This window comes from Oculina patagonica, chromosome 8 (genome assembly GCF_052425735.1).
Source record: "Oculina patagonica isolate OP01 chromosome 8, crgOcupat, whole genome shotgun sequence".
Classification (NCBI taxonomy): domain Eukaryota; kingdom Metazoa; phylum Cnidaria; class Anthozoa; order Scleractinia; family Oculinidae; genus Oculina; species Oculina patagonica.
In genome coordinates this window covers 26,560,740-26,582,829 of record NC_135765.1, presented here as the reverse complement: position 1 = coordinate 26,582,829, position 22,090 = coordinate 26,560,740, and the positions used below count along the sequence as shown (strand labels likewise).

General features: G+C 43.0%; 2 protein-coding genes and 1 pseudogene across 3 annotated transcripts in view; all 3 read right to left on the bottom strand.

Moving 5' to 3' along the window:
- LOC144663272 (uncharacterized) overlaps positions 1-1,838 on the bottom strand; it is a 63,507-nt pseudogene extending 61,669 nt beyond the window's left edge. The window contains exon 1 of the transcript XR_013572593.1: positions 1,748-1,838. The product of XR_013572593.1 is annotated as an uncharacterized LOC144663272 (transcript). The remainder of the gene's footprint in view (positions 1-1,747) is intronic.
- Positions 1,839-5,902: 4,064 nt separating this feature from the next.
- On the bottom strand, positions 5,903-8,142 carry LOC144663271 (uncharacterized). The gene is made up of 2 exons (XM_078524173.1): positions 7,042-8,142; positions 5,903-6,982 (listed from the first exon to the last, which is right to left on the bottom strand). The coding sequence occupies exons 1-2, from the start codon at positions 8,140-8,142 to the stop codon at positions 5,903-5,905; spliced, it is 2,181 nt and encodes a 726-aa protein (XP_078380299.1).
- Positions 8,143-14,470: 6,328 nt separating this feature from the next.
- LOC144663268 (angiotensin-converting enzyme-like) overlaps positions 14,471-22,090 on the bottom strand; it is a 29,286-nt gene continuing 21,666 nt past the window's right edge. The window contains exons 7-10 of the mRNA XM_078524172.1: positions 21,156-21,379; positions 19,343-19,586; positions 16,694-16,816; positions 14,471-14,995 (exon numbers count right to left, since the gene is read on the bottom strand). Coding sequence (XP_078380298.1) covers positions 14,695-14,995; positions 16,694-16,816; positions 19,343-19,586; positions 21,156-21,379 — 892 coding nt within the window. The 3' untranslated portion in view covers positions 14,471-14,694. The remainder of the gene's footprint in view (positions 14,996-16,693; positions 16,817-19,342; positions 19,587-21,155; positions 21,380-22,090) is intronic.

Genomic DNA, 22,090 nt, shown 5'->3' with positions numbered 1-22,090 from the left:
ATCATATCACAAGCATTTAAAAATCGTAAGCTTAATTTTCTTCGAGATGTGTTGAAGTGATATTCTTTGTGAATTCGTTCCTCGAAGGCCCAACAATTATTTGTTTACATAATCAAATCCTCCTATTTGATCAGTAAAACCTGGTAAAACTGAATTTTAACGAATAGTATTTTTCAACATTGTTCATGTCACAAGCAAATGCTTAGTGGCGAAAGCAAGTAAAATGTGCCGTCAATATAAGCTTACTTTGCGTATAAAGTAAGCTTAAGACAAAACGTAGAGATATTAAATGACGGAAACACTGCAGTTTTGTACTCACCTTCACCAGTTGGCCACAGTAGGTACACTCGTCTGCTCGTTTTATCTCCGTTCCCTTGTTCTCCGCTATTTCTTTGCCTGTTTCCTCGGCACCTCTCTTGCTATTTTAGTCGCTTTTCTTCGCTACTTTGCTACCAGGTTCGACAGGCGCTTTGCTATACTTTTTCGCCTGCTTTCTGTCCGGGTTTTCTGGATCTCTCGCGATCTCTTTCCCGTCGCAAATCGCTTAAACCCTGTTTCCTCGAAGTTAAGTTTACCCTGCTCTCGTTTGTAGTCATCGGCATAACAAGGAGCCAAAATAAATGTGTTTGTCTCAAGTTCTAACTTTCAGACTAGCTGTTTAGACCTCACACTGCAAAATTATTTCGCGCCAGTACTGCGCGAGTTGTCAAGACCTTTCAAGATCCCGGATGTGCGCAACACCGTACGTACGTACGCCGCCGTACGCGCCCGCGAGGCATGCCGCTAGCCATGATGACCATGAAAACTCGGATGCAGAGGTTTCCTATTTTATTTCATGTGTTTTTTTTTTTTTCATGTGTTTTTTTTTTATGGGTATGGTGCTCCGCTCTGCGGCCCTTACGGGCCGCTAAGGAGCTCCGCTATTAATGAGGTGTCTGTTGCTCTTGTCTCTTGTGCTCTGCCTCATTGAACCACCTGTCTGCACTTGGGATCAAGTTGCGCTTTACACTTGCAATAACTTTATTGTAATCTTCATGTTTGGATTTTGCAGGAAAGCGATATTATTAAGGACACCGCTTGTGTTAAACTGCCACAGATGACACAAACTTCGCTCTTACATAGCTTTACATGTATGCAATTTTAATTAACAATAGTTGATAATTAAAATTATTTGAAAAGTAGTCAGGCGTGACATCTCTAGTGTGCAACACATGAAGATTCATAAAATAACAGCAGACTTTGTTGAGCTACATCTCTGAAACATCAAGAATTGGGTGGCCAGAATTTGAAATAAGTTTAATACACATATATTATTTAATAGGGAAGATAATTCCACAAACCACGCTTAATTATGCAAACATCTTGACAGTCTCGTTCTGCATGGCTAAACTATAACTTAAGTTTGTGTGTGTGGGTGTGTGAAAGAATTTGAGTTCTTACTATGAATAATTATGCAGTGTGAATCAAATAAATATGCCGCTATTATGTTGATTTCTCCTTATCTCAAAAAGATATTAAAACGGAACTAAAGGGCAAACGTCAAATTATTTCCTAGCCTATACAAATCCCCGTTAGAAAAGTTCCAAAACGTTTCTGGAGAAAAGAAATCGTGGACTGAAGTGTTCAGTTTACGCTACAGTGCAGAAAAACTGTCTGGTCGCACTACTGGCGCTGTAAACCATTACATCCTCGTAAAAAGCAGCAGAGATTAAAAGCCACAGACTAACAAAAGTAAAACACTAATTACCTAACAGTGAAGTACCTTCCTTTGGGAATAAAATGTAGTTAAAGACGCTTGTTACTTCCGCCACACCTTCGCTACCGCCATTGAGATCAACACTGGAACTTAGTCCACCCCAAAAAGGCAGAACACAGGTAACCCAGACTCATACGCAGGAATGCCAAATCAAATGTCGGACAATCTTTGAAGAAAGTTAGCTAAAGTTCGGCTACATGTAATACGAGTTCTCAGACAACCAACACCACAAAAAAAAACTCAGTAAAACAGGCAACAGATCTAAGGAATATTGACTGGAAGTCCAACTATACTCCTCTTCTTGACTCGTCTACGATTGAAACATTTATAGCTCTGAACTCCACTGGTATCTAGAGCCGCATTTTGCCGAGGGACATTCTTTGTAGGATTTTCTGTCCCACGATTGCAAACATTTGTCCGTTTTTTTTTCGCTCCGAATCTAGAATGGCTTTAGAGTTTTGCTCTGTTCTGGAGAAGCGAAGGTCGTTTTCCCCTTCGTAACAGCTCTAACTATTGGCTCCTCTAGCGATACCATCTTTCCCTCAGTACTAGGCTTTCCACCACTCCCATTTTTTACTCTTCCTTTTTCTTTCCTCCTTGTCTCTTGTAACTTCATTTTCTATTCCTGTTGTTATTTTTTTTTCTGACTAACATTTATGAAATTTGCGTAGATCTATCAAAGATACTCCTTCCTCCACCGGTTACAAAATTGTCTCAACCTAGTGCTGAGGTACTTGAATCTTGCAGGCTTCTAAATTTAACATATCATCTCATCTGGCTAAACGCACCCCTCCGGTGATGTTTTGATCCATGTTCCGCAGATCAATTGCGGATGGTGTTATCACTTCTTATCTAACCTCGTTTGCTCTATAAACTTCTGGATGAATAAGTAGTTTAGATAAAGCTTTCTCATGATTCGATTTAGCGCCCTCCTTCCAATAAGCGCCGCCCTCCGAATAAGCGCCCCCCTTCGAATGTGTTTTTGTCAATAAGCGCCCCTATTCAAATAAGCGCCCCCATTCTAATAAGCGCCCCCATTCATTTGAGCGCCTCTATTCTAATAAGCGTCCCTACTGCGGATATCTGCCCCTACTGAAGTCATCAACGTCGAATAAATAAACTCATGAACATTTACCGTACCGTACATGTGTATATTTACTGCTAAAATGCATAATTCTTTCAAAAGTAACTGAACTTTCAACAATTAGTTACTGTTACAGTTTCTGTTATTGTTAGTTATTGTAATATTTATTAAAGTTTTGTTTTGAACTTTTGGTTGTTTCTCAAAAAAATTAAATAAGCGCCCTGCCCCGAATAAGCGCCCTCCCTTAAGGTGCCAAAAGTAAATAAGCGCCCCGGGCGCTAAATCGAATCATTACGGTACCTGAAATGTATTGGATGATCTAAAACGATCCGCGCAGGCGTCCAGATTTCTTGTGATAAAACGTCGCCCCTGTACGCCTCTATCATGAGTATCCGGCGTTCGTAAGTATCTTGCGCCTTCCCCGTCTCGTTTAGAAAAGCTTTATACTACTCAGGCTAGAACGCTCCTGACTAATGACTTAAAATGTCCTTCCCTGGTCACGCAATATGTCACAAATGCGTCGGAGCTGGTGGTGGGGGAGGAAGGGGCTTGAGCCGTTCAACAACGGTACACAGAACTCACTAGTTTTCAGGTTTATTCCGCAGCTGAAACTCACTAAATAACTCACAGTATGCTCACAGTTCAACTCGCTGCATCGTCTCTCCAGTTTCTGAGAAAGTCACTACACGTGCTCATGACCATATTTGGTTATACATTTGAATGTCGCAAACTATGGGGGTGGGGTCCGTAAAAACTCCCGTACACAACTCCCCTAAAAATTGTAGCTCAATTTTTACAATCATGCTACTCAAAAGATAGTTCGATTTGCTTCACGACAGTTCCGTATACTTAATGACAGTCCGATTTACTTGACAACAGTCCGGTTTACACAATGACAGTCCGCTTTATCAACAACAGTCCGGTTTGCTCGACGACAGTCCGGTTTACACAGTCACAGTCCGCTTTATCAACAACAGTCCAGTTTGCTCGACGACAGTCCGGTTTACACAATGACAGTCCGCTTTATCAATCCTCCTCCTCTGCATGCATCTGTTCTGCAATTCTCTTGGCAGCTCTCTGAGCTGCAGTTCTTCTTGGTCTCTGGCTTCTTAAGTCAACTTGTTGTCTCCTCCCCTCCTGAGGCTCATCAGTATTTTCCACCGCTCGGATTTCCAAAGGGCAGACTAGCTGAAGTGGTCGCTCAATGGTGTGTCCTTTACGGAACAACGTCACACCTCTCACAACTCCGTCTTTGCCTTGTACAAGACGTACCACCTTTCCTTTCTTCCATTCGCCGCGATTCTTCTCATCTCCAACAACTAGTACAATTTCTCCCACTTTAGGTATGGTTCCGGTTTCCTTGTTCAGCCTGTGGCTTTCCATTAGGCTGTGGACATACTCTCTCTTCCAGCGTTTCCACACATGGGCCTTGGCATCTTCCAATCGCTTGCTCATCTTCGTCAGCTTCTCTGCTTTAGAACTTTCAATGTCCTCTACCGGATATGCATCTCGCCCCCACAGGATCACGTTCGGCGTCAGCACTTCTTCCTCTCCTCCCTCTGTTTCAACATACGTCAGGGGTCGATTGTTAAGATTTCTTTCAACATCCATGATGACTGATTCAAATGCTTCATAGGAAAGATGTGACCGTCCTAAGGTCTTGTGCATCGCCTTCTTGATCTCCTTGATCAATCTCTCATAGAATCCTCCCCACCAGGGCGATTTTGCAAGGTTAAACTGCCAACGAATGTTCTCACGTGCTAGATAATCCTGCAGCTTCTCACTTTTCCTGATGGTTTTGATCCAATCTGCTGTAGTCTTGAATACTTTCGCATTGTCTGAGATGATGATGCGAGGTCTTGTTCGACGTGAGATAAATGCATTGAGTTTCTGCTTGAATTCGTCTGCTGTTTGGGTCCTCGTTACTTCTAAATGGACTGCTCTGGAGCTTGCACATGTGAAAATAATAAGGAAGCACTTTCCTTGTTCCTTTTTGCAAACCTTGTAACTAAAAGGTCCGGCAAAGTCCACTCCGGTCACTTCGAATGGCCTGCTCCCCTCTGTTCTGTATTCTGGCAAGGCACTTGTCGACGGCACTCCGTATGGTCTGGTGGAGAACACTTTGCAAACATTGCACTTCTTGATAACTTTCTTAACTTTGGCTCTCAACTTCGGTATCCACCAGTTCTCTCTCACACTTGCCATTGTGTTCGCAGTTCCAAGATGCATGACCTGATTGTGTGTGTGAACAATAAGCTTCTCAGCAAATGGTCCTCCAAGAAGGTACGTTGGTCTGTATCCTTTAATTCTGCCTTCACACTTGAGAACATCTGTATGTTCATCTCTGACCAACTTCCATCCCGGCGATTGTGGACATGCTTCGCCTGCCTTCTGGACTCGCTTTACCCAGCAGTTTCTCGCAGTCGTGATTTCCTCGGTTACTAACGGCCCTGCTGTTTTCTTTAACTTGTTTCTTATCGCCTTGCAATTGCTGACGAACCTCAAAACCCATGCTGTTACTCTCAATGTCCGCCAGTAGGTACTTCTCTCGAGCAATGCATCCCACTCATCCAACTTGTGCTCATCTGTGCGAAGAACTGCCTCTTGGGTGGCCTTGAACTCCTCATCTGTCTCTTTGTTGTTGTTCAGCCTTGGCTGCTGTGGCCACTGTCTCTCATCCAAGAGCCAATCTGGACCAGTAAACCAGTTTCCTTTCTCCATCTTCACAATCGTCGCCCCTCTACTTCCAAGGTCTGCTAGATTCATTTCTGATGGGCAGTACTTCCAAGTGATGTTGATTGGACCAGTGGTTTCTGCTATCTTCTTCATTCTCTTTGCCACAAACACCTTCCAACCTTTGCCAGGATTGGTTATCCAATACAACGCCACCATGCTGTCCATCCAAATGGTGGTAGATTTGATGGGCCATCGCTGAAGAGCAGTGCTAATGTTCTTCGCCATATTCGCTGCCATATGACCGCTCACAAGCTCCAGTCTAGCTATTGAAGTGTTTCTCTTTGAGATTCGTGTTTTTGATGTCAGCAGCCATTTAGCCACACCTGTCACCTGCTCCACAACCGCAATGCTAAAATGCTTGTATCTGCGAAAATATGCAAATGGACTGCTTCCATCTCTCCAATTGAGGTAGCAACACTTCTAGGAATTCTGACATCTTTAAGCTGCTTTGTCCACTTGAGCCATCGATTCTTCAAATGAGTAGAAACTTCTGCATTCCAACCCTTCTTTTCATCACAAGTCTCACGGTAGATGTGCTTTCCTTCAGCCATAGTGGGTGAGATTATCCCGAGTGGGTCATACACAGTTCCTAAGTAACTGAGGATAGTTCGTTTAGTCACTGGCTGATCGTGTGGGAAAGGCTTTGCAGGCAGCTCCAATGTATCATCTTCTTTGTTCCATGTATGTCCTAGAATCTTGCTAGGGTTTGGCATGCTTTCACTCTCAAGACTTTTAACATTCGATTCCCACTTATGAACTGGAAACTTAGCCGACTCAAGTATGACAGTGCTCTCTTCTTTGAACTGCACAAGCTTCTCATTATCGCCTCCCGTTTGCATTAGATTGTCAACATAAGTGTTCTCCTTAAGTGCGCTCACGGTATCTGAGAACTCTGGCCCTTGCTGTTCAAAGTGATGCTGCAGAGTGGCTCCCAATAAGAAGGGGCTCGCTTCAACTCCAAATGGTACACGTGTAAATCTTAGATGCTTCTCTTCTCCCTTGACATTGAACAGGAATCTGAATGAATCTCTATCTTCCTCTTTCACACTAATCTGCAGAAACGCCTTCTCAATGTCACCCAGAAGTAGATTTGTGGACATTCGCGCTCTAACCATTATGTCCCAGAGGAGTGGCTGTAATGGGGGCCCAGTAAACATGCAGTCATTGATGCTGTTGGCCAATGGGTGTGGCTTAGCACTCGCGTCAAACACCATGCGAACCTTCGTGGTAACTGCACTTTGCTTTACAACTGGTTTATGTGGCATGTAGAATACTCGTTCTCCGGTTGGATTCTGAGGAGCTTCTTCTATTACGCCTGCTTTGAGCTGCTCTTCGATGATGCCACCATATTCTTCTCTCAACTTCTCATTTCTCAACAATTTTCTCTCCACATTCTCAAGACGCTTCTGCTAAGTGTCTCATTTGTGTTCAATAACATTGTTCCAGGAATCCATGGAAAGCTGACCTCATACCTTCCATCCTCTCTTCTCACTACACTCTCCTTGAAGTCACGCAGGACGTCCAGCTGGTCATTCTCACCCCGATCCTCAACGCCCAATACATCTAAACTGTAAAGTTTCTCATAGTCATTAACCTCTCTCAAGTACATGCAGGTGCTGCCACTCCCATCTTCATCTCCACCATGGACCACCCAACCAAACGATGTCTCTTCCACTAGGGGCTCTCCTCGCTTCCCTTTGAACACTCTCTCCGTCCTTATTCTGCTGTAAATGCTATCTCCAAGAATGAGATGTATCTGGTGTTCTCCCGTAGGTGTCATGTAGAACCTCTTGTCTTGTGTATGCGAGTACTTCAGTTTCAGCTGGTTAACGTCTGGCCTTCTCACTGTGGTAAAGTCCACTAACTTTGAGCCAGTAAATACAATTTCTTCACATGATTTTCCGTCCAGCGATTCAATGCGCGTGTCAAAGATTGGCATGGACTGGACTTTGGTTCCATTGACCGTCAAGATTTCACGGGTCACATGACGAGTTGGTTTCAACTTTAACATCTTGACTGCTTCACGAGAGATAAAATTGCGTGCAGATCCTGTGTCCAGGTAGGCCCAAAGAACCTGTCCTTTGATGCTCACAGGAATTATGGCGGGTAGTACTCTCTCCTCTGCATAATTAGTGTAGCCAGTCAGCGAAACCCCATTCGCACTGCTGCTTTCTCTCTCCTCTCTGTCGCATATGCTAGTATGATGCTTGTATTTGCATTTAAGGCACCCACGCCTCTGGCACTGGCCTGCTCTGTGGTTTGCACGCCCACAGTTAAAGCATAAATTGTGATCCACAAAGAACTTCTTCCTGTTCGCCAACCCTGTTACCACGGTACAGTTTCCACTCCAGTGATCATGCTTTCGGCAGAAAAGGCAATAAGGTGACCGATTATCTCCTGGCTTCTGTGTGAAGAGATGTTTCTCGCATTTGCTGTTTTCCACGTGATTTCTCCTGAGCCACTTTTGCAAAGCGTCAATTAAATGTTCCATAGACCACTCCTCCCAATTCTCATCAACTCGTACTAGATCTGGTTTGACGTGCGGCAGTTTGTTGATCGTATTCATTACAAACCCTTGTAATTTCTCAGCTCCTTCAAGTGTTTGGAGAGCGTCATAGTTATTACTCAGTCTCTCGTAAAACTCTTGTATTTTGAAATAATTCGTTCCTCGACCAGAGGTAGGTTGATAATTTCGTCTATGTGAGTGTTGATGACGACTTTAGTTTGACCGAATTCCTTTTTAAGTCGTTCCCATGCCGTCTTATAACCCATACTGCCAGGTTTCAGGTTTGCAATTCGGTCTCTCACCTTCGGCCCGACAGATTCTAGCAGATAGCCGAATTTCTCTTCGTCAGAAATTGACTTGGCATCAACTTGAGTTAGGAACATGTTTTCAAATCTCACCCAGTCGCCAGCAGTACCTTTGAACGGTGTCATCTTAAGTTTCGGCAGTTTAGTCGTGCTGGAAACGGCGGTTTTCTCCATTTCTAATTTCTTCTCCGCTACCCGCAATTCTGCTTCGAGCTTTTCCTTCCATAACTCACGCTCGTGGTTCTGTTGTCTTTCACGGAGCTCGCATAGTCTAGTCGCCGCTCGTCCTCCATCTGTTGTTCCCGTTTCGAATCTTCTTTTCGCCGCTCAATTTCCTCTTCTTTTTCGCTCAGACACTTTCCAAGCCTCTCCTTGTCGATAACAAACGCTGCATATTTGGATTTGGTGTCTTTCTTCCACAGTCTCACAGAACGAGATGTCACTCCTCGCTCGATTTTCAACTCTTCTGTCTGTGAAATAAGATCCGATAGTTTCCGGTGAGGGTAAAAGACGGAATGAGTTTGCGGAATGGCATGTGGCATGAGTTGCGGAATAGCATAATTATGCGGAATGTAATTTACGCGGAATGATTCATTGACATAAATTATACTAAAAAGCGCGCTAAATTTTAAAAGAGAAGCCGCCTTGTTAAATACTGCTGGCTCAAACAATCAAGGACTGAGCAGGAAACTTCCATAGAACATCGTTGTAAAGATTATTTCACCGTTCAAATCACCGATTTACGCCGAACAGAAGCAGAGAAATTATTTTCGCTATTTGCCGTGACGCTTCCGAGGACTTGAATTATCGACTAGCTGTGTGTGAGTAGTTCTGTTCAGGGTCTCAAAGGGGTTTAGGGCTCCAGGGCTCCAGGCTAAATAATGCAGGGCTCCAGGGCTCCAAGACGAAAATGTCAGGGCTCTAGGGCTCCATGTCATCTGCTTTCGGGCTCCAGGCTCCACTATGCATGCACTAAAAATTATCTGCAACGCAAAATCGAGTCCGCAAATTAAAACGTCCGCAATTCTGACCAGTTTTCATGAGTTTTTTAAACCCAAGAAGCCTGTTCTCATGTCTCCAACTATTAAAAGCGGATTAAATATTTACTTAACTTGAATACCACTAAGGCCATGGAACGTATCAGATTTCTATGCTCTATGTGACCGAAACTCGAAGTATCATCTTGACATCTTTCACGTGGCGTTGATCTTTGGTCAAAGCTAGGATGAAGTTCGGCTTGCTGTTGTTTTGTTTAAATCCGAGATGAGTGCCTCAAGCGGGTTAAAAGAAGCTGATCTGCTTGATGAAACCGTCTGTTTTTTTCACTGTTTTTTAGTGACAAATATTATTTCAGTTTTTTTTGTAAGTGCAGTGTAAGTTCTGTCAATTAGCTCCTGTGCCATGTATAGTGTTTTATACCACGCCATAGAAAATACAGCCAATCAGAATACAGGAAAGCCGTTGTATATTATATTCGACGGTATTCAACCCAACCTTCCCATCGTGCGCTGCGATATTATTCTCGATGCAATTTAGTAAGCGTATTTTCTATGGCATGGTATAAAATAGTTACACAACACTTTCTCGTGGTATACTATGGAATATCCCACTTGTCACTTGTATTTTCTTCGTATACACACTCGCCTAAAGGCTCGTGTGTATACCGAGAAAATACAAGTGACTCGTGGGATATTCCATAGTATACCACTCGAAAGCGTTGCATAACTAGTATATAGTATTTTAGTCTCTTTTGTATTTAAAAAAATATATATTTCACTGTAAGTAGTAAGCATCGCATTGTAAGTAGTGTAAGTGTTGTAAATAGTGAGTAGTGAGTAGTAGGCATACTTTTTTTGTATTTTTGTAAGTGATGTACTTTTGTGTGATTGCAATTAAAAAAAAAAGACTGTTTGAAAAAAATAAATAAATAAATAAACTGGGGCAGACAAGGCCTGCCATTGTTGGAGTGTAATGTTAAAACGTGAGCGAACGGCTACATCAATCGCGGAATTCAAGAAGTATCTGACCTTAAATCATGGTTTCCAAAAGGTGGCTACAAGTTTTGGCGTAATGAAATTTAGTACTACGATCGCAATTCATAGACACACAAAGGGACCACAGTTTCCGAATGGGGGAATCTTCTTGTGTAATACGCAGGACGAATGGCTCATTTACAAACAAACAAAATGCAAGAAACGCAATCTGGGATCGCAAATGATCAAATTTTAAAACGCTGGGCTCTGGGATTCGCAGAAAATTTCTTTGGGTTCCGGGCTCCACAGCCAAAAAAGGATCAGGGCTCCAGTCAGTAAAATGATCGGGCTCCGGGCTCCAAAGCAGAAATTTCAGGGCGCCAGGGCTCCAGGGACCCCCCCTTTGAGACCCTATCTGTTAACATAAATGAAAACTCTCGTCTATTTGCCTCAAAATACAGAACGATATTCGTTCAGTAAAGCTACGTACTTCAAGGCAAGACACACAACTGTCAAGTTCAACCTATTTGAAGAGAAGTTTTTAAAAAGACAACGCATTTAAATATAAAATGAAAGCAAGTGACGTGTTGTTAGTCGCCTGCGAAATAATGTGTGACCGTGTCACTGCCTTGTTCCAGGAATCGTTTCTTTCTAAATCAAAACTTGCTAGGGGTGGGAAAAAGCTAGTGGTTTCATTGAAGACAACTACTTTTGGTGTATTTCTAGCTTTTTATTACAGCGATGAAGAGATCGTGACACGGCTTCTCCGCTGGTGTGACACTATTTACACTGCAGTGGATTTTATCGATGTGCGTCTCGTGATCTTTGCGGTAAAATAAAATATATGTTTAGCGAATGATTTTCTTTTCCTAAGAGAAAGCCAAGTATTCACAACAAGTAGGCAGTGATAATTACTCGCCGGATTCCTTATCTGCCTTATCGGTAAACCTGCAATGCGAGCTAGATTTGAAATACGATAGGCCATCCCAATAAAATGTTTCGTTTCCCATCGCCTCGTCTCTTGTGATGGTGGGTCGGTCGGTCGGGCAAAAAAAAAAGAAAAAGAAAAAAAGATGGAACGTTTGAAGGAAGAAAGCCTCGGGTTACGAATGCGAAAAGGTGGCTATTTCGTTCGTTATTTCTGTTATTCTTTCTTTAATCAAAATTAAAGGCAAGGACATCACATAATGTCAATTGTTGTTGATAAAACAAGATCGTGTGCTTGTAAATTAAAGTACTTGCTTCTTTGACTAGTGAATCTGCAATTTTTTTTTTTTACTTTTTGAAAAAAAATGGGTCGGTCGGGCGATGGGAAACGAAACATTTTATTGGGATGGCCAATTAGCTTGTTTTTACCGTGCAGTGACAGTCACTATATGAAAGTTTCGCTCTACTCGATCGGCGGTCGGTTGCCGCTTTTTTAAGTTAATGTTCAAGTCTTCCACTGAGTTTATATAGTCTTCATAATGGGAGGCGAAAAGCTAGTCTCCTTCGCAGCCCGGCACTGGAGCCGAACCGGGAGCGTTGCGTCATTTCAGCCCGAGCGGCTGCGAAGGAGACTAACGAAAAGCAAGGCTAGTGGACTTCTAATGAAACAAATATGCCGTAGTGTTCGTAATCTCTCTGCTTTGTACCCTCTACTTACTGAAGCTGATATGACATCCGCCAAAACTGGACTTTCTGTCTCGATGTTTTGTTTAACTTATACAGTATTAATAACCGCTACATGAATATTAATACAAAGATGTATCCGAGGCATTTTTCGGTTTGTAGTATAAAGATCTACGGTCGGATGCTTTTCCGTCGCTGTTTTTATCTTTTGACTAAAAGCGATAAACCGTCCACAGAATGGGAAATCCTTAGCATTGGGGAAACACTGGCCGCCGAAATATTTTTCGTAGAGTCCGTGAAGAACGCTATCTTCAATCGATTGTCATCATTAAGCCCGCAGTATTTAATAAAGCGGCTGCTCTTTAAAAATTGGCGCGCTCTTCAGTAAAATTTATGTCAATGAGTCATCCCGCGTAAATTACATTCCGCATAATTATGCCATTCCGCAAGTCATGCCACATGCCATTCCGCAAACTCATTCCGTCTTTTACCCTCACCGGATAGTTTCGCGATAATTTTCTCGGCTCGTTTGTTGGCGATATCTATCTCAGCAAAGTCCCCGAGTTCAAATAGTTCTCCTGTCTCCTCTAAGAAGTATTTCAGCATGTTAATTTCTTTGTCAATCTCTCGAACGAGACGTTGTTCGTCTTCGCTGGGGCTGGTTTCTCCTTCGCCGTCGCTCATGTTTGTTTTGCTTCTTGTTTAGCCCGGTTGTTTTGATCCTGGTCGTTTGTATCCTGGTCCCGGCACCAAAAGTGAGCCGTTCAACAACGGTACACAGAACTTACTAGTTTTCAGGTTTATTCCGCAGCTAAAACTCACTAAATAACTCACAGTATGCTCACAGTTCAACTCGCTGCATCGTCTCTCCAGTTTCTGAGAAAGTCACTACACGTGCTCATGACCATATTTGGTTATACAATTGAATGTCGCAAACTATGGGGGTGGGGGTCCGTAAAAACTCCCGTACAGGCTGTAGCCCCCCGCCCCCCCCCCCCCCCCCAACAAAAATTTGGGAGGGAAGGCTCAGCCCCCTCCCTACATATTTCAGTACCGGAAGTATCGTTGGAGCTGCACCATATAATTGGTTTGTCAAGACACCAATCATTTTATCAGGATCGTACATGACTGGATGGTATGGTGTTAGGGTTAAACTCCTCTCCCCAAAACGCTACTAGGAGAGGTCCGCAAACAGTTAAGTTAATACATAATGTGGCTTTATTTTCCGTACATTTTCTCCTTTGACTTGAATTTAATGAAAAACCTAAAAAGCACTATGAAACAGGAAACTGTTTAGCGAGTGTATTTATGACAAAAAATAAAACAAAACTATTGTTAATGTGCTGAAATACAACCACGAAACAGGATCGTCTAAACAGCCTAGTTATGTATTGTCACAAATCGATTTTGTAACTGAGAAATCCGGCTTTTAATGGCTGGTTTTCACATTATCGCCCCGATCGTTTCTATCGCCTCTTTCACTTTAAAACTTTTTCTTGCGATCGGGACGATTATATAAGAACATTACACAGACTCTCGCTAAAGTCGGCGGCGATTGCGCGATCGCCCGTGTCCTATCCTTGTAATGAAATGTAAAAAATGTACTTGTAATTTATTTACCCACGTGACACGGACTAGCTCAGGAGCTCGTAAAGTCGTGTACGTGCATCCAAGATCGAATTGGAATTTGGAGTGTTGATTTTTGTGGAGGGAGGAAAACCGGAGAACCCTGAGAAAAACTCTCGGAGCAAGGGCGAGAACCAACAACAAACTCAACCCACATATGGCAACGGGCCGAAATCAAACCTGGGCCACATTGGTGGGATAAGCTCCTTTCAAGCTTCTCTTTCCCTTCTTTCTCGTAAAACTGCAATAACTAAGAAGATAGGAGGCCAAGAGTTTTGCTCTTTTATTGAAGGCTGCTATTGTGTTGGATCTAGGGCGTAAATGATTGTTTTTCGTAGGACTTCGCTCATACCAGGCGATCGGGACGATCATATGAGAACCCCCGATCGCTTCCAATCGCTTTCGATCACCTACGATCGTCTCAGTATTTGCAAACGATCAATGCGATAGAAACGAACGATCGGGCGATCATATAAGAACCAACCAGGGCGGGAGAAGCCTTCTCCCGCCCTGGAACCAACCTTCAATGCCCGCCCACGCCTTGGAATACAATACCGTAGCTCTGCATCGATACATGCAGCTGAAAATTTCACTAGTCACGGGGACAGGATTAGCAGAGGTCATTATTTATTAAAGCCTGGTCTTCACTAGCGACGCAAGCACAAGCGCAAGGATAACAGCTCTTATGTCACCGCGAAAACGGCTTGGACTGAAGCAAAAGCACAAGCGCATTGCATTTTGATGCTTGTGCTTGCGGCCAGCACAAGCACAAGGATCAAAATCTGTCCTTTTTGAATTGCATGATCGCACTTGAGCTTGCGCTTGTGCTTGCGTCGTTAGTGAAAACCAGGCTTAAGGATGCACACGCACGTCTCAAAATGTGAAAGAATGGTATTTATTTCGTTCTATATACGACAAAACCTTGGGAAGCTTCTACAACCACGGTAAATGGAAACGAAAAATCAGGCGATTGCAAACTAATCTCGATAGCAACCTCAAAAGCGATCAATTATTACATGATCACCTCAAATTAACAAAAAATCTGAATACTACAGTTTTTAAAGTAAACTACTAAAAGTCTCAGCTATCGAACGGCTTTAGCGAAAGAACACAACCAGCGCAAACAACAAGCTTGCAATCGTGTTAAACAGGACTGGAGCAAGAGTTGAGACTCCAGCGAAAACACTAGTGGTCTTGGGCTTCACGGTAGTGGTCAGGACATCGTCATCCCCATCCCACCCGGGTGCGGCATATCCTAGTGTATTTCGCTGATCCACCATCCATTTACGAAGTGGCTCGAAATAGTCAGTCAGTGCACCAACGTCTACTGTTTCACTTCCGGTCAGCTTCTTGAGGGCCTCGGGCCAAGGTTTGCTCTTACCCATCTTCAGCATATCGCTACAAGAAGAAATGGTGTTATTGATCGTTATTTCTCCTGCTTTCAAATGTTTAAAGCGCAATTTTAGGCATGAGATATCCGCTGTTGCCAATGACAACGTTTTTTATGATAAATTTGCATTTCTTCTATATACATCTTTGCTTTTTGAGCTTCGGGAGTAGAAATTCACTCGGTTCTGTCTTTTCCTTTCAACACGGGCTTTGGTGCTTATGACACGAGACTTTGTGCATGGGTATGTTTAACAATAATTCTACGAGCGCGCGTTGGATGAGGTGGTAGATGGCTGTAACGATCTTATATCCAACAAGCGCGAGTGGAATAATTGTTTTATTAAAAACGCCCAAAGAATTGCAGTGTTTTAGCTCCCAAGCTGTTTTCGTTAACGCGTATCGGCTACCATATTTATGGTCAATGGTATTTGAGCTCATATACTGTCAACCAATCAAAATGCAGGAATTCCAATATGCCACTGCTAGTTTTTAATAACAAGTAATAGACCATATTTGTATTCTCGGTATAATTCGAGAATAGTAGAAGAATTTTCATTGTCATGCTGCACCTCTATGGCACACGCAGGGATACTAAGATATGAGGCGAAAATAATTTCCACGCATGCGAAGAAGTGCAGCATGCTGGAGGTTTCCGTCGCTGAGGGGAGGAGGGAGGGACAAAAAAGGAGATCTCTAAAGAGACCTTTCGGGGCATTAACGCAAATGAGAACGATCTCAAGTCGGGAGGGCGTGTAAATACTAACATAAATACCCAAGGGTATAACGACGGTCTCAGGAGTGGAATGTGCTAATTTATGTAGCGCGTGAGGCCATTTCGGTGCAAACATACCAATGAAAATGGCTTGCAATGGAGGCGAATGCAGGTAATCTTTTCAAATGCAAATGACATGATACCGAGAATACGAATATTGTCTATTCACTAAGCCATTTCAGAGGGGCCTTTTTTCTCTGTTTCAAATCTAGTTTTGTGCACCATTCGGCTTCTATAAAGTTTGCTTTGCAAGACAGTTAGTCTTGGGCTGGCTCACTAGGTCTCGTTTTCATCAGGGAGTGAAAATCTCCTTTAACCCTATTCAGACCGGCGGGGGGGGCTTTTGAGGCCCGCGCTGACTTTGAACTTTTTTAAGATTTAACCAAACGCTGCCAAACTTTCTGAGTTTTCCTAAAATTTATCTGGCAACAATTTGATAGGGTTGGATGATGTGTCAGGAACTTGTCATCACCATGGCAACGGCATTTTGACAGGCATGTTTTCCCAAATTTGTAATTATGCGTGTTTCTGTTAATAAATATCAACTGAAATGGGATTATTTTTACATTTTTACGAGTTTAAAGCACATTTTTATTCATTTTGAGTACTTTGCAGTGATTTTCGGTGGTTTTCTGGCATTTTTGAAAAATTTTGAAATCCAAGATGGCGGATCCAAGATGGCGGCTGTTTTGACATCATGATGTAATTGTCACGTGATGTGACGTCACCATCCCACGTGACGTATACCGAAAGAAAGAGTTTCGGACGTACAATACATCCTATAAGTTTCATGGTGATTGCTTAAATATTCTGGAAGTTACATAGGGGGGGCTTCCGAAGCACCCCCCCCCTCCCCGTCTGAGAAGGTCAAAAAAAGCCCGGTCTGAATAGGGATAAGACAGTACATTGCTCGCTTGTAGTTTTTACTAACTTACCCGATCTTTTTTCCTGCCGCCTTCGACTGATAAATGGAACAAGTGTGCAAAGGTCCTGTATAACCAGCTGCGTCACATGCGGCCTTGTGGAACTGGAACTGCAGCACGAAACTCATGAAATATCTAAGTGAGAAAAAAGAGAATATTATACTCCAGCCTACTAGATGTAAGCGAGAACCGCGCGTGCGAAAGCATACACCCCTCCCACGCACTTTTTTTGAGTTTCTACTAAAACAGTTACTTAGACCAGAGTCAACTCTCTCTAAGACGGACACCTTCGGGACCGGGCGCAGCTGTCCGTCTTAGAGAGGTGTCCACTCTGTAGAGAGTCGAGGTAACGTGACATCAGTATATTCTGAGATAATAAAGCTAAACCTTTGCACAATGCGACAAACCTTTGCTAACTGCACCAAGACTAAAATAATAAAGGGACCGTATTTACTTGTTAAAGCAAAAATTGAGAGCTTCTACAAACTGTGACACTGTTAGTGGAAAACGACCTTTTTAGTGTCCATACACGTAAGCAAAGAGCGTCATTGTTTTTGGTTAGTAACCTTGGTATACACGTATCCTTAGGGCACTGACTAACTTTGCTTTATGTCGATACGAAGTTTGCAGGAAGTATTTTCACAAATAAAGCATGATGAAAAAACTTCTCAAGTGTCCTTTAAAGGAGAAGTTCACTCCAGAATGGCCATTTATTTTCTTTACACCAATAAAAAGTTTACACAAAGATAAGTTATTCACCAAAATTTCAGCCTCCAACGTTCGCTATAACCCTACGAAATCTTTCCCAAAACTCGACAACTGAACGCCGCCATCTTGGAGCTGGTAATATATGCGTGACGTCAAAGAGCTCAGCCTGAAGTTTGGCGGGAAAATTTTAATAGTCAAAACTCCTTGTGTTTTGTATTTCTTGGAGCTCTATTTGAGCCAAATGGAGATGCACAAACAGGCATTTTGACAAACAAAAGCCACTACGAAGAAACAAGGAGTTTCGAGTATTTAAATTTTCTCGCCAAACTTCAGCCTGAGCTCTTTGACGTCACGCATATATTACCAGCTCCAAGATGGCGGCGTTTAGTTGTCGAGTTTTGGGAAAGTTTTCGTAGGGTTATGGCGCACTTTGGAGGCTGAAATTTTGGTGAATAACATTTCTTTGTGTAAACTTTTTATTGGCGTAAAGAAAATAAATGGCCATTCTGGAGTGAACTTCTCCTTTAATGATTTCAAAGTGTCCGTCTTATACGGAGCTTGGATACAGTAAAATGACTGAAAAACGGCAGGGACCATCAAAAGGTGTCCGTCTTATAGAAGTGTCCGTTAAGAGAGAAATGACTGCATTCGTCCTCGTATCCTATGAGCGATAGTCGTTCACTACAAAGTTTTGGACATTTTACGTCGCCATTTCTATGATTTTTACAACAACACCGAAAATTTTCCGGCGAATTAGAGCTAAAATCAGTACAAAATCTCGCGCTCGCGTGACAGCTTGTAAGATTTTTTTTTGACTTAGTCGACGATTTTGTCAGAGGTATTGCCCTAAGGCCCGGGTCGCACTTGAGACAAACATTTTAAATGTTGCAAGATGTTGAGGACAATATTTGTCTCGGAACTTGTCCGAGACAATTTGAATCGTTGTTTTTAGGGTCGCACTTGGAGACACAAAATTACCCGTCACTTCACTGTGTTAATTTCGCAGCAAAAATAATATTCAAAAGGGAGAGGAGAACGGGTCGCATTGAATCAAATCAAAGCAAATTTCTCATTCTACCTTCTTAATGCGAGTGCTCGAAACGATGTCGTAGCTCATAAAAGAAAGCGCGCCGCCGTTAGCGGGAAATTATGAGCAAATTAATGTTGTAAGCTATGTATCATGATTCGGACTGCGGCTACAGAACAGTTGCTCTGGCCTATACCGATCTTTCCTTTCATTTGGATTATCTTGGTGAGGGCTCTTTTCCCAAATAACGAAAATATTCGGTCGAAAACCGCTTAAATCCGCATTCATGACTAGGCAGTAAAATGTGAAGCGAACAATTTTTAAGGATCACTGAACTGATTGACACTTTTATCACAAGAAAAACAATTTTGTTTGCTGTTCGTAAAAAGTCTTGCTTTGAGGCAGGACGACGGCTCCTTTGAAGATTTGTCTCCGTGGACAAGTTTTTGTCCGCGTAGGGACAAGTAGGTCGCACTTGGCGTGGTCAACTGATGACAGGAATCTGACAGTTTTTTCGGTTATCAAAATAAACTTGTCCCGATTTTGTTCCAAGTGCGACCCGGGCCGAACTGACCACCAGTTTCCACTTTTTTTGTTCCAACAGTTTTAGGAGGGCGGGGGGGGGGGGGGGGGGTAGGGTAAATGCCTTCGCCCGGAGAAAAAAAAACTAAGAAAACTAAAGAAAAAAAGAAAAACTAAACTAACAAATATAACCCCTCGTTTCCCCCGCCAGGAAAACTTGCCCCTGCAGACAAATAATCCGAGGTACGGCCCTGTTAGCTCTCGACCAATCAGCGCGCGAGAATTCTCTGTTATTATATACAAAAAAGAATATTTGCCACTGCAGTTCCTAACTTGGCTTATTCCAATGAGAAGAGAGATTTCGAACATGATTAATTAAGAGTGACAAAGATTGCAATTCATACCTGATGTAAGGTGTGTTGGCAGGGATGTGATACTTGCACCCAGGATCAAAGTCCGCTTCTGACCGTTCCACAGCAGGTTTTATTCCCTGGTACTTAGTCCTCAGTTTCCACCACTCGGCATTGTAATTTTCATCAGTAATTTTGCCACTGAACACCTTCCATCGCCACTGGTCGATCAAAAACCCGAACGGCAGAAAAGCGATTTTACGCAGCGCCATCTTCATCAGGGCGTTGATGTCGGATTCTGAGAAGAGAAAACAACGTAAAATGATGAGGACCAGGGGCCCGCTTCTCGAAGGTCCCGAAAAGTTTTCGCACCCGAAAAGCCATAGCAAAATCTCAAACCTTACAATTAAAGAAATTCCATAATATTTTTCATATGAACAGAGGTTTCCTTCATACAAAGTTTCAGGCGTATACACTTCTCTGTTTTTTAAACACAGATAATTTAAAATGGTTTTACGGGCCCGTTAAAGCCCCATTTACACGCGCTAAAAAATCGGCACGGCACGGCAAATTTTTGGCACCGTGACCAAACCACTTCGGCACGGCAATACCCATTTACATGACCAAAACAAGAAGGTTTTCTCCTGCTAGGTACGGTTCCAGTTTTTATATAAGCACCCTACTTTCCATCGGTTTTCTTCATGAAAAATGGCAGAAAGATGTTTTGCTGTGATTGTTCATCGTGCTTTCAGTGCAAAACGTGAAATTATCGGAAAGGAACGAGTTCTCGACCATTCAACATATTCAAGAGTGTTCAGGGGCAAAATAAATCGGAGTTCTCAAATTCAGAAGAAGAAGATTGAAAAATAAATGGCTCTTTGCAGTGATGGTGGAAGTGGCTTTCACACGGCGATTTTTTTAGAGCGGGGGCTTTCTCTAATTTTCTTCCTCGGTGGCATTCTCATCCCCCAGAACTTCTCTTTTTTGTACTCTTTTCGCCGATAACGTGACAAAAACAAACGAAGTCTCTTGGGGCGAGAATGCCACAGTGGCCGCCATTGTCGTGGAAACAACGCATGCGTCACACTTGTTTTCGGCACGGTGCCTCGATTTACACGTGCCGAGACTACCTCCAGGAGGTAGTCCCGGCACCACTCTCGGCACCCCCCAAAAAATTAGGCACTGGTGCAGACACTCTCGTAAGCGGACAGCTCTACTTACGGCCGCCTTTTTTTAAACCCCGTTTTTACTCCCATACAAACTCTATATTTTCACATTCTGGTAAGCGGACATTCCCGTAAGCGGCCGCGGACACCGTCACAGATTACGACTTAGACTTTTTCTTTGTTTTTAAGCACCCGTAAGCGGACACCCCAAAGAAAATCCTATAAAAAAACCTCTGTATCTTGTTTTTATCAATCGACTTAACATCGCCGTTCGTCACAATGAATTTACAGTAATTACAGTACCATATTTTAGTGTTTGTTTTGTCGTCATCCACGTCCGTCCGGTTATTGTTAGCTGGGCAAGCTCCTGTAAGCGGTCATCTATCACCTGCACCTCTAGTGGCCGCTTACGAGAACCATTCTCGTAAGCGGCCAGCTCCAGTTACGGACACTTTTCTCGCGTCCCTTGGGGTGTCCGCCTACGAGAGCTTCGACTGTACCAGACAGTCTCCTGACAACCTGGGGTGCTCTTCTGTTGGGGCTAACTGTCTGGTGGCGTTCCAAAATTAGTTTTCTTTCTTCAAACCCTTCTTTAAGCCCCTCAAAATTACACTAAAATTCACGTTTAGTCCCGCCTTAACACGTTCCCGCCCCCGTATTTTCAAAAGTCTTCCAATCAATTTTCTATTGTATTTTTCTACCTGTGTTATTGCTGACACTTTCCAACAGACCAATCTTCTTCAAGTGTTGCGGTGTATCAACTGACAGCGACATGGTATCACCCACGGCCTCGTGGAATCCTGGGTTGGCGCCAGTGCGGTACTCGTAAGGTTGGTCCCAGTACTGTAGATAATACTGAATATGACCCAGTTCGTGATGAGTGGTTACCAAGTCGTTGTGATTAATGTTGGTACATTGTTTGATCCTGGAAAAGGAAAACAAAATAACATCAAAGTGGCTATAAGCCACTAAACTCGGAAAATTTATTATGAAACAAGAATCGACAACAACAAACTGACAAATAACTTGTTTTCCAAAACCGAAGTTATGCTGAACTCTCCTCACTTCAGTTCACTTCATTCAGTTTGATACATCTAATAATATAACAGGAGGCAAGCGTGGCCGAGTGCTTTGGGGCGCTGTTGTTGTAACCCGGAGGTGCCCGGTTCAAGACCTGCCCTTGCCACTAGCTGGATTTGTTTCTCGGTTGTCCCGAGTCCAAATCCTCGACCACGCTTTGTATATAGCCAACTGGTCTGCCTCCTGCCAGTTGGGATTTTTAACCTTGTTATGTTCATTTAAAAATATTTGTTTCCTCTGTTTTAGTGGCATGCCTGTAAACTAGCTACCTCGTAGGGATATTTTTTTTATTTATTTATTAACAAATAATGTCCGTAATCAAAAAACAAGTTTAATTCTCTAGAGGCCTTAAGACACTTGCACGCATTGCGTGCCTAAGTTAACAGGAATCGAGTGAAATTCACTTCGCGCACTACAACTCGACAGTTGCCCCACTCTCCCCACCCCCACCAAAAACAACATGACAAGATTAGGCTGAGGTTGACACATTTTACGGATATAATTTGGGGTATAATACTACCGTTGGAACATCGGTCATAATGCCGGCATATTAAAT

Bases quoted from the DNA above. Each gene is read 5' to 3' on its own strand.
- LOC144663271 (XM_078524173.1), bottom strand. From the start codon at position 8,142: ATGAATACGATCAACAAACTGCCGCACGTCAAACCAGATCTAGTACGA. The intron at 6,983-7,041 runs GTCAGCTTTCCA...GACACTTAGCAG, and splicing joins GAGAGGATGGAAGGTATGAG to AAGCGTCTTGAGAATGTGGA.